Here is a 12,178-nt window from a genome sequence, read left to right on the forward strand (position 1 = left end):
ATCAAATCCATTCCTTAATCTTAGGGACAGGTCACAGTAATTAAAAAGAATTCATGCAGTCACTGAATGAAACTTACCCAGGGGGAAGAGCTGGTATGATGAGTAACCCAACACTCTGCTGGCAAACAATCAACAAAGGCATGAAAAAATTTTAAACACCTTACATAGTGCATTTCATACCACAAAGATATGGAATGTTAAGTCTTCTTTTCCTATTTAAACTTGTGTTTTAATCCAAATGCAATAAAATGGTAGTCTTAGCAAAGTCCTGTGTTAGGTTAGCTCAGACTTTATCAGAGCAAAACATGGATATTTTCTTTTTTTTTCTAACAAACATTAAAAAAAAAAAAAAAAAGGAAAGAATACCTCACCAGCTCATCTTACTGTTGGTCCCTCTTCCTCACAGGGTAGGTGAGCCAACATTGCAAGCCTGATCTACAATGCATCTCATTCTGGACCAAAGCAACAAAACAATCACTTTTCCAAGAGTATTTCTGTAGAAATCTAGTGTCTGCACCACTAGCCACACATAGAATGATTAGGAAAGAGTGAAAGAAGGTAAAGAGCCAAGCAATTCCATCAACATTCCCTTCTGGGTGAATATGAAGACCTGGTACGTTCTCATCTGCAGGTGAAGGACCGCTGCTCAACCTTTAGCAGACTGAAACAGAAACATGCTTCGCCAATCCTCACACAGCCTGCACTGCCCTATTTTCACTGTTGCATGTGCCAGGAGTAACAGTGTTACCCACCAGTGCTTGTGTTTCACCTCTGATCGCAAGGTAGACATACCCTTCAATCAGGATCCTTTGCCTTGCCATGTTTTCAACTCCTACCATTTCAACGAGGCAAAACAGGACTACAGCAAAAAAGTTTCTCCCCTCTAGTGGACTCTTCAGAAAGTCTACTCTAACAGTAGGCTTGAGACAGATAGTAGAAAATTAACATCTTTTTGGTCCAGACCAAGCTTGCTTCTCCCAGAAACCAGCTCCTCCATTATTTTTGTTCCAGTCAATAGTGCTTTTAATAGCTAAATGACAAGGGCAGTCAGCTTATGACACATAAAGCTGAACACACAAAGGGATGACACTGCAAAAGCAGAGGTTGATAATACATACATATTGTAGACATTATTAACAAATATAAACATTATCACACGGGTTTTTTCTCCCATGTTAAGCATATACTGCAAAAGATAGTAAATCAAAATTGCAAAAGCCTCAGGCTATAAAGAGAGTATATTGTTTTGAAAGAAGCAGGCAGCCAGAAGAGCACTTACTAAATGGATGCTTGAAAACAGTTCTCTTTCTTTTTTCCTATTTTTTTTTCCTTTTTCTTTTAAGTTAAGCACTTCACTGGAAAGATCATGCCTGTAATTCTCACATAGTGTTGGAACACTAAAACAAAAAAAGAAAAAATTATAGTACTTGTACACTCTAAGCCACTTAATGCTGGCTTCTTTCCTGAAACCCCTCTTTCCTGAATCCCCTCCTTGCACCCTGCACCCATTTACTGTCAGTTGATGGTACAACTCTTGGAACAAAGCTTTTGCCAGCAATAATCTCCTTTTGTCAGTAACTGGCAAATTATCTACTTTTTTTTCTTTCTTTTCCCCAAACTCCTTAATTATAAAATCACTGATTATTGTTAGCTAAGAAACTGAACAGAAGGCATCTATCAGTGGTGAGCTACACAAGGAACAGTCCCTTCCAGTCTAACCTCATACTCTCCACTATCCCAGATTATAAAAGTTTATTTGAAGAGGAAAAGAATTTTTTTAATTTCTTGTTAATTATACACCAATCTTTATGCAAGGAAGCCAGAGCAGGAACAGCGGAAGTCTAAAAGGCAGAAACTGCCTGGCACAGCCAAGGGGTGCAAAACAGTAAGGTCAGCCATTAGCACTTTATGAAAGAGCTATTTAGGGCAGCTTTAGGACTACTTCAGTTTATGTCACTTGACAATGATCTTTGTGGCCTTCAGGATATAATTCTCACAAACTAAAAACTGAGCAAGCTTACAATTCAAGGTAGGTATTCTGTTCCACCCACTCCAGCACTAAATAACTATCCATCAGCTAACTGCACCATCCTGAGGGTTACCCTGCACTACTATGAAGGCAGCAGTATCATTTGCAAGAGAATGTACCTGGATTTGTTTAAACACTGTAATTTACCTTTCTTGTCAATATTGCTCTTTATCCTCAGTCTCATGCTACACTTTCATTTATTAGCCTTTAAAACCCCAAGGTCATTGCAAAAGGAACAGTATATTCCTATCTCACAGGCATCTCTGCCATAAATGGCGCATTCAAGAAAAAAATGCTTGCAGCTACATCAATAGTGAGTAATACACTTGTATGAAAGGAACCAATACAATTTCTGTTGTTCCACCTAAATTCCATTTGAACCCAATTTTCAAAACCTATGAAGCAATGAAAAAAGTATTTTGGGGTGAAATTTTTTATGTAGCTTTTACCAGAATTTTATCAGGAATGTTTCTAGTCTGTAAACAGACTTACAGGAATTAGTAAAAAATGTTATATTCCTACTCAAAATGTAGAACAAGTCAAACAGAACTGGAAAAGTACTATTAATATGCTCTAAACACATGCATTTGAAATTAAGTAAGTCTGATTTGGTTGTATTTGTGTACCTTTAAAAAAAAAAAAAAAACCCTTTCTAGAAAGCTTCACATCTTCCAGGAAAGGCTGCTCATGGAAATCATACGCACTGTCCAGGAAAACTTAATTTTCAGTTTGCACTTGTAAACTTTTATGTTGGAAGTGTTCACACAACTGTCCAAGTAGAACGTAACACTCTTATGCAACATATCCAGACAACATTCAAGAATACAGTTTAAATCTTTGAATAATGTTTAAGTGCAACTAATTGGTAAGTGAGGTAAAGACAGCTGTTGAAAGGTAATAAAATAGTTGTTGCCCAGAAAAATCTGGAAAAAAAAAAAGAAGGACTTAAAGGAAATCACTCTGTACTTACAGACACTGAAGATGAAAACTGTTCATAAGAACACTATTTACAATTATTCATGTTACTCTACAGATCATTGTGAATGTTTTGTAGAAACACAGTACTGTGTATGAATGAAATGAAAATGGAACCATCTCATATTCCATTAGTAGAAAAACAGCATCAATGAGTAGGATTGGTAAACATCTTAGGTTTGTTTAAAATAAAATCAATTTATTCTTTTTTAAGATATTTCTTAATAAAACAACCCACAATATACAACACATGCCACCCTTACTTAGTTATCACAGGCTTGTTGATCTTTCTGCTTAAGTTAGCTCAACTTCAAACCCAGACCAACTTCACAAAGGCAATTTACAGTATCTCACATTTGAAAAGGAGCATTCCTTGAGCATTCATTTATGTCTCTGCCTTTGCCTTCACAGAAATCTATACTCAGGCTTCCACCTCTTGTTATTTTGACTATTTTCCTATATGCATAATACATTCCTCATGCGATATCTCTTACTTCAGAGGGCATTATTTCCAAATTCCTCATTTCCTTTCAAATTTCTTCTGAAAGCTGGAATTCTTTAACCACCTACATTTGTTATATATTATTTACCTACTAATTTTGAAGTGGATGTCAATATTTATTATCACAATTGCAATTAATGTTTCACTCTCTAAAGCATACAATATTGAAGACTTTCCAAAATGTAATGTTTGGAGTAAAATTATGGTATACTGAAAAGTATTGCAATGTTGGAGAATCCAAAACATACACTGGCGGATCCACTCAATTCTGACAACTGCTCTTCTCATGGATGCATAGATTTTTCAGAGACCAGAAAGAATTCTTGCCAAGAGGTGAATTCTACTGAGAAGCTTTTTTGATTTCTGCAACCTCTCTCATACTAACACAGTCCTTCTTACTGCAGCAGCACAAAATGACATCAGAATGATGATGAAAACCAGAAGAGTTCTGGAGCAGTACAAGAACTCTGTGTGTGAAATTACTGCTCCTATAGTTACCACTTGCGTCTGAAACATAGATATATAAACAGTCATACAGTACTGCTCATTTGACAGTATCTGAATTTTAGAAACTCTTGGGTAAGAAAGCTTACTGTGCTTTACAACAGAAAACAATCATTCAGAGTCTAGTTGAATTTTCAATAAGTTCACAATAATTCTGCTATGATATTGGGGTAAAAGACTAATAGTATGCTTCCACAAAGTTTCCAGAAGGATAGAGCTAAAAATCCTTTTCACTGTAGTTAGCAAATAGGAATTTGCTTTAAAAACAAACAAACAAAGGGTTAAAAGTCCTGAAAGGGATATCAGAACTGTGCAATACAGAGATGCCTGTGCTCTGCAGTTCAGATATGTGGCATGGTGATCCTAGTTCACTTCAGTTAGTAATGCAGTACTTTTGAAGGCAAACAATACTTTTGAACAATCAGACCAAAGGTGTATATAAAGTTAAGAAAGACCAAATCCCTCAAAATTCATAATCATTACTTGAAAATCCATTAAGTCGACATCACTATGACATAACCTTTCTTGGCAAAATTTCATTCTTAAGACTTCTACTCTCCACAGTATCGCTTGCAGTATTTTACTTCTATGATTACTAAATAACCATCTAAGTCTTCACAGACTATAATGACAAAGGGTATGGATTCACTGTTTTGAAAAAAATTTTTTTAAGGAAAGTAAAAAACATACATGAAAACATGAATAGAATATATACTGGTTTGTTTTTTGTTTAAAAAGGCCATGGGGAAATTACAATAATGATTTACAATAATGATTTACACCTCTGTAATGAAAATTTCATCTAGACAACTAAATAGAATAAAGCTAGACTCCTTAGATTCTCTCTAGATCCAACACACTGGGACGGACTGAAAAAACTGTAGCAGTATGAATGAAAAGGATATACTTTGTGTAGCAAACTTACCTAGGGAAACCAGGCTTCTGAGGTCATATTGTCTACGAAACACTCCTTGAATAGAATCACAGAACAGAGCTAAAGCTTTAATTTCAACCAAAATTGACAGACAGATAAAAAATTAATAAATTTGTTCCTGCCAGTGTCATGGAAACAGGTGGTTAAGGCCATTAAGAAACATCCTGGTTAAGCTCTCACTGAATTAAAGGCTATTAAATTCACTAAGACCCAAATCTACTCATTTTTGGTTCCTTACATAACCCAATAGCATACTGCTGAACACCTCACTGATGGCTCATACATAATTAACATTATACCCCAATATAGCTATAAGTTACATGTTACACAATCCAGCAAAGGGACCCCCTACACTTTTTGCAAAGGTGAAAGTGCTGTGAGTTTCAAGCAATATTCTTTACATTGTATGTCTGCAGAACTGGGCTTAAAACAGAATGAAAGAAACAAGACAAATGGATCAGCAACATGAATTTTTCATCAAGTTTATCTCAAAGTGAACAGGGCAACTCCTACTTAGAGCCAATATCTATTGCTTGTGGACAAAGCAGCATTTCAGTAATTTCTACTGGACACTGAATTGATGCCATAGCAAACAATGGTGCTGAAGCCTATATGGTGACTATCACATGAAAACACAAGAAAACCCTCCAAAATGCTGAAGCCCTTCACAAGAAAAACTTCAGTTCCTCATCTTTGCGTTCATTAATAAATATTCACTACAGAAAATCTGAATTAATCATCAGAGGTTCAAGGATGAAACGGTTTAATGAGGCCCAAAGAAAAACATGAAGATAGATATTTAAGAAATTAAAAAAAGTAATAATTAAAAAGCAAGGAATACGCAAGAAGGTGATTTCACACAGAATTAGTGACAAATGGAGATAAACCTCTGATCTAGAAGTAAAACAGCGCTTCATAATCAGGTACGACTGGGGTTTCTTGAGGCACTGTTTCCATATGTGTTATTGTAACATGACACACATCCTTTGCTCATTACTGTTAATTACAATGAAAACCTCCTATAATTAACTACAGAAAAATTGGATAAAAAAACCTTTCCACACATACTTGTATATACATATAGTAATGAGCTTTTGCACTGACAGTTCTGTATAATTCTTTTAGTACAACAGTTAAGATTATGCTGCTTCATGTATTCTTGCAAAACCATTCAAAGAGATTTCCATGAGCTATTCCTCCAGCTGATAGACAAGAGGTGCTCTGAATTCAACTTATTACAAAAGCAAACCATCTTATTGTAGTAGTCAGATTATATGTTATGCCGTGTTATTAAAAATAACTTCCCTTCATTCCTGTATCATTCCGACTACCAGCAGAGACCTAAGCACAGACACTTTTCAGCACTGTCCCATGTAGCCCTTTTCCACCATCTCTGCCTAAGAAGCCCTAATTCTCTCTCTGTGTCACCAGTCACCCTCAGCAAGCTTGACTGATGCACCAGCCCAGGTGTGCACTCAGGACACACTTTCCATAGCCCTTTTTTTTTTTCCTAATCAACACTTTGAACAATGGTCATTATCCACCAATTTGGACTGAAGGCACTTCTGCATCAGTTTTGCCCACCCACAGCCAGATGTCACCAGGTTCCATGAATGTCCCAGATATGGCAACTGGACCTCTTTGCAGGGGCCAGTAGGCTGCTATTGGTAAACACTTTTCTTCAGCTATCAAAGTGTCAATCAGTGAGAACTTCACAGAGAGAAAGCCAGTGAGAGTTCTACTTACCATTAAGTTCTCCCTCCGTGACACCCTAAGTCTGCCCTGAACTATTAACTCACACCCCTGCCCAAAACCCCCTTCTTTTGATCACAGTAAAAAGCAGCTAAGAGTGATTAATACATTTGCATGATACTGATGTGTCTCAGAGCAAAGCTAGACCTGTCGACCTGATATAACTTTATAGAGTCAAGAATTTTTCACTCAAAATAAAAACTGATATGAAGATCACTTTAAAATGGATGGGACTTAGCAACACAATTTAATGCTTTCTTTCCATTCATCATTACGTGTTGCCAGATTTTATTTCTCACTCCTCCTCATACCTTCGGGAGATGGGGGGAAAAGGGGATATTCCAAATCATCACCTCCTAATCTTCCAAGCTCTAAAGAAATGATTACAACCACTATTTTCTTCAGCCATATGCCACTGCAAGCCAAACACCTTTGTACTTATAACTTTTTAGACACAAGAACATACGTGTGGTGAATCAGGTCTTCACACTGCACTTGTCCTCTCTCTAAAATGCTGCAGGTTGCTTGCTTACCATCCAAAACAAGCAGGATGAGGACTAGCTCTACGTACCACACACTGTTCATGCCATTCTGCAAGCTCCCAAATGCGATTAGCACAGAAAACGCGAGAAGACCAGAATGCATCTTTCCATATTTAGCCACGTATGTTTAAAACAGAGTTAGATTTTACCTCAGTGCATTATTCCATTTATCAAGGGCGGGTATAGCAAGGAAGACAGACTGACATCAGCTACTTTAAGATTTCTCTTCCTCCTCCTCCCCCCCCCCCCCCCCCCCCAGTTTCTGTGACACCATGCATTGTGCATCTTATGTGCATTCATGTGTGCAAACAGCAGAGAAATCTCTATAAAGATCAGTTATATGGTAAAACTGCAAAAGGAAACTTTCAACCTTGTCCAGCTGGTTGAATAACTGCAGAGGCCAACAGCAGCAAGCCCCTAAATACATCCTCTCCTTCTCCCTCCACCCCCACGTCTCTAATCACTTAGGAGGAAGATAGGAAGATTAGTAGAGAGGAAAAAAAATAACCAAAGCTGCAGATAACCCTTTAGAACCACAACATCAGGCTATGAGACATGGAGCAAAAGGTTAACGTAGCTGTATTTTCAGGAATCTCAGACACAATTGTATTTAAAGGGGAGGGAGGGGTGCCCAGAAGGTGAGAGAAAGAAAATAGGAAATAGTGATAAAGACAAAAATGGATTTGTCATGTACAGCTGGCTCTTTGATGACCTGGACAATCCAGGAAAGGATTACCAGGAGAAATAGGGCAGTTTTGTTAGCAATACACTGCTATTTTTTGGTATTTTCATTATCAGACCAAATTTTAGTAAGAATACAGCTGTAGAAGTAAGGGCTTATTGAGCTCTGCAAACAATAAAGGTGGTAACCAAAACACTGACAGGCAGCTACCTTTTAGCAGCTGATACACGGAAGAGATTTCGGGAAAAAAAAAAGAAAAAAAAAGTCACTTTCACTAGAAGACAGTGTCATCTTCATCCATGTCTCCGAATGGTTGCTATGGGGTTGTGAAGAGGAGGGGAAGGATGGGGGGGGGGGGGGTGTAAAATCAATCATCTCAGAAGAGCATTGCTTCTTTCAGAGAAAGATCTGGATTTTGACTGTGTCCCTAAGAAAATTGCGGACTGCAGAGCTGCTGCCATGCAGAGCAGTGAGGAAGCAGGCAAAGGAGAGGCAGCAGCTGGGAATGGAAACGCCTATTAAATCCTTTAGACAACAGATGGGCAAAGCTCGGCTGGGTTATTAAAAAAAAAAAATACATATATATATACACCACAATGCATCATGTTTTATTGTCCACTCATAATGAACAACACTTAACACCCACATGCCCAAAGAAGCCCCCCTATGGCTGATATGGCTGATCTTCCCCTTTCCCTAAATTATAATCTCAAATCTTAATCGATTTCTGGGGGGCTCCTGACCCACTGAATTTGCCAGATGCCATTGTTTATTGCACCTGTTACTAAAAAAATAAATAAATAAATAAATAAATAAATAAAGGAAGACATTTGGGCTTATTTTTAGGGTTTTTCTTCCAATCAATGCTCCCCTGCCCTTGAAGTGAATATGCTATCCAAGCAAGCAACAGTAAGTCCAGATCTTGAATGCATTTAAGAGATCTAATTATGTCATGTAGGGCAGAAGCATCTGCTCTCTGCTAATACCCTCCACTGCTTCCTCTTTTTAATATTTCTTACCATTGTTCCATTCAGGAAAATCTGCTGGGGGCAAGTTTCATAAACAAGCTTTAAGAAAAATAATTAAATAATCTCCCCTCCCCCCAATCCCTCCTACAAAAACACAGCATAACCAAAATGAATTCTGCTACCAATCCTCTATTTTTCTTTTATTTCTGACCCTACCCACAAAAACCACCAGCCCATCCATCCATATTTGCTAAATACCCACAGCAGTCAGTGCCACAGACATACTGTACATATTTCCAACCCCCCAACTGCACCTTAAGGACTACACCCTTTTCAATCATGATGTCATGAAATACTGCTGGTGACTCCCCCACTACCACCACCTCCTTGGTACTACAGGCTGTGAACCTTTAATTTCAATATAATTTGATTAAAAAGAAAATGCTCCTAAGTAGGGCAGTGAAGAAATTGATGTGAAAATTCACCACCAGCAGAGCATCTATTCATCTAATTTTTCCTCTGCATGCACTCCGGCTGTCATCAGAACAACACCCATTAGCAGGAGTAATGAACATAAAGCATCCTGGGCTACTCTTTTTCTTTTTAGGGAAAGGGAAAAATGAAGAAAAGAAAGAATAAATAAAGGCAAAAATCCCATATGAATATTACCTCCACTAAAACAGCAAATGGGAAAACCTAAACCCTCATATATCCCATCCCCAACATCTCACTGGCTGCTACAGCATCTTCCCGCTAGCGCCAGTGCTGCTGCAAAAGAACCAACCTGTCTGTCCTTTTCCTAAGGTTTTCTCCAAACGATAGGGTCCAACATATTGTGCATGTTGAGCTCCGCTTCCTTCTTTTCCTGTTGATGTCATTTCTACCTGGATCTGTAATTCTGCAACGTGTATGTGCTGATGAGATGGAATTTCTCTCTCTGCAGTTCTTTAAATTCCCACTCTGCAGCTGTGCAAGCAAAGCACTCTTTTTTTTTTTCTTTGCTTTAGTCCACTTGGTTGCAGGTTTTTCTCTTCCTCCTCTTTCCTCTCACGTGCGTGCTTTCTCGCTGGGTCTGCCTGGGACGTTGATGGACGAATGAGTTATTTTAATGTTCAAAGAGGGGGATCTCCGATCCAAGCCCAAGGAGCATGATGCTGGTGATCCAAGCTCCGCACGCCTTGCTCCCTCTACGAGCTATTCAAGGGAGAGCCAGAGCCAGAGCAGCGGAAGAGCCGGAGCACGCAGCTGTGATTGACATTAAAAGCAGCCAATCTCCTCATCTGTCACCCCCTTCTCCCCGCCTCCTTCCACTACCTTTTCTTCCCCATCAGCAGCAATTACTGCCTCTGCCTGCCACAGAGCATCGTGATCAATGCAATAGCAAACACCTACGTTTATCAATTTATTAATAAGTCATAATTAAGTATAGTTTAATGTGTATATTATTTTAAGAACAAAAAATACTTTTTTCCTCTGAAGTATACTCCATTATGCAGCTATACTTCCAGAGTATTAAAGAAAAGCTGAGATTGTGGCAGAAAACAGAAAAAATAAACAAACCCCACAAAACAAAAAAACCTTACTTCTGAAAATGAACCTGAAAAATTAATTGATTCTATTAGATTCTGAAGAACCTACTTCTTCCATGAGGTTTACCATTTAAAAAGAAACTTTTTTTCTTTTTTCTTTTTTTTTTTTTGGGGGGGGGGGGGGGGGGGGAAGAGGGGGAGCAAGGCAAAGAGAAAAAAGGTAGGAAAAAGACAGGGCCAATTCTATAACCACTAATTTGATGACAGACTTGCTTTTGAGTTTGATTGGAGCAAATAGAGTTCAGATCTTTAGATAAGCAGCAAAAAATGGCATGGCCACTATCTTAATTAGACAGACAGTAGAAAATCCAGGGATTAGATAGTAATGGGAACTGATTACCAGATCCACAGTCCCTATACTAGCAGCATAAGAAAACTTCCACCTTTTCTGTCCAAGTACTTATGCCTGTATTTAACCTTCAGAGCTTAAGGAGTTGGATGAAATGTGGACTATGCTAATATGTTATGCACAAGCCTGTGTATGGTCCGGAATTCAAAAAGTACATCAGTTTCAGTCAGAGTCCAGGGCTATCAAGATGAAACCAGTACATCACTTGAGTTCTGGTTTTATATTCTCTTCTCTGCTCCATTCCAGAGAACTGGTCAAGATATTCTTGTCAAATTGTAACTGAGACACAACACAGAGCAAGAAGTCAGAGAAGGAAGCCTTGACAAGCATATAAAAGAAAGGCAGAGTGAAGAGAGGGTACAACTTGTACAAGGCCTTATCATTACCTGTTGTTCATTGAGAGAAAGTACTATTTCAGACTGGTTTTTTTTTAAAGAGCAAAATCTACCTTTTTTCAATACCTGTATCTACAAATAGCAGCTGCTGATGAAAACTGGAATAAAACTAGAAATTGGTTCTTTACGTGCATCACAGACAACACAACTCTACCCAACAGGTTGCAGAGGAGTTAACATGATGAGGAGGCAAGAGGAAACCACGCCAGTGAACTGAAACCTTAAACCAATTCAAAGGTATCCTGCTGTCTCCTCAGGAAACAAAACCTCAACACCTGTTTTAACCTCTCCCTGCTTTGCTCTTTACGACTCATCTTTACTCACTTCCAGACTGTGCGCTGCAGCAACCTGCCAGCAAGCTCCAAAACGCCTCAAACCGTTCCTGCTCCCCTTTCTCCTTGCGACCACACACTCAGACTGCTCTGCTGAGAGGGTTGCCTCTACGTTTTTCCAACGGCAACCTGTGTTCCCTCCAACCCTCACAGGTGTTTACTTTCTGCCCCTACTAAACTCAACATCAAACTGCCATTTCTCCAAGCTGCTTCCCCCAAACGTTTCATTCAAGCACCATTCTTCCCCTACCTTACTGCAAGCCCAACAGCTGTTCCTCTTTCACCCTTTCATCACGCTCCCACCCCTCTCCCCTCAAGAGCCGCGGTGCGTCGTCTCACACATCTGAGCCCGTAGCTCCTCATCGAGGAGGGAGGAAAAGCAGTTGAGGAAAACGACGCCAACAACCGAGTCGGCACTTCCCCACACCGTCCTTTCATCCCTTCTACTCTACAGCCCCCGATGTAGCCGCGGGACAGGATGGGGAAGGAGAGAGGAAGCAGCGGGCTCTGCTGGCAGCGTCGGCGAGATCGTGGCGGCGCGACACCGCTCTTCCCGCCAAAAGTGGGGTGGGGAGCCTGGGGCTGAGGGGGTTGCACCCTGTGGAGAGGGACAGGGCAGGGAGTT

At 39.3% G+C, this 12,178-nt stretch overlaps 1 protein-coding gene across 12 annotated transcripts in view; it reads right to left on the reverse strand.

Moving 5' to 3' along the window:
- The window catches only part of BRSK2 (BR serine/threonine kinase 2), a 325,977-nt gene extending 315,834 nt beyond the window's left edge, over positions 1-10,143 (reverse strand). For 9 of the 12 annotated variants that reach the window (XM_057412868.1, XM_057412864.1, XM_057412866.1 and 6 more), the window contains exon 1: positions 9,673-10,140. In XM_057412868.1, coding sequence (XP_057268851.1) covers positions 9,673-9,766 — 94 coding nt within the window. In that variant the 5' untranslated portion in view covers positions 9,767-10,140. Of the gene's footprint in view, positions 1-9,672 lie in introns of all 12 variants that reach the window. The other 3 variants (XM_057412861.1, XM_057412862.1, XM_057412872.1) reach the window with 3 other exon arrangements.
- Between the last annotated feature and the right edge of the window lie 2,035 nt (positions 10,144-12,178).

Source organism: Pezoporus wallicus, unplaced genomic scaffold (genome assembly GCF_028554395.1).
Source record: "Pezoporus wallicus isolate ANWC-B61680 ecotype Strahan unplaced genomic scaffold, APGP_CSIRO_Pwel_v1 scaffold_6885, whole genome shotgun sequence".
Classification (NCBI taxonomy): Eukaryota; Metazoa; Chordata; class Aves; order Psittaciformes; family Psittacidae; genus Pezoporus; species Pezoporus wallicus.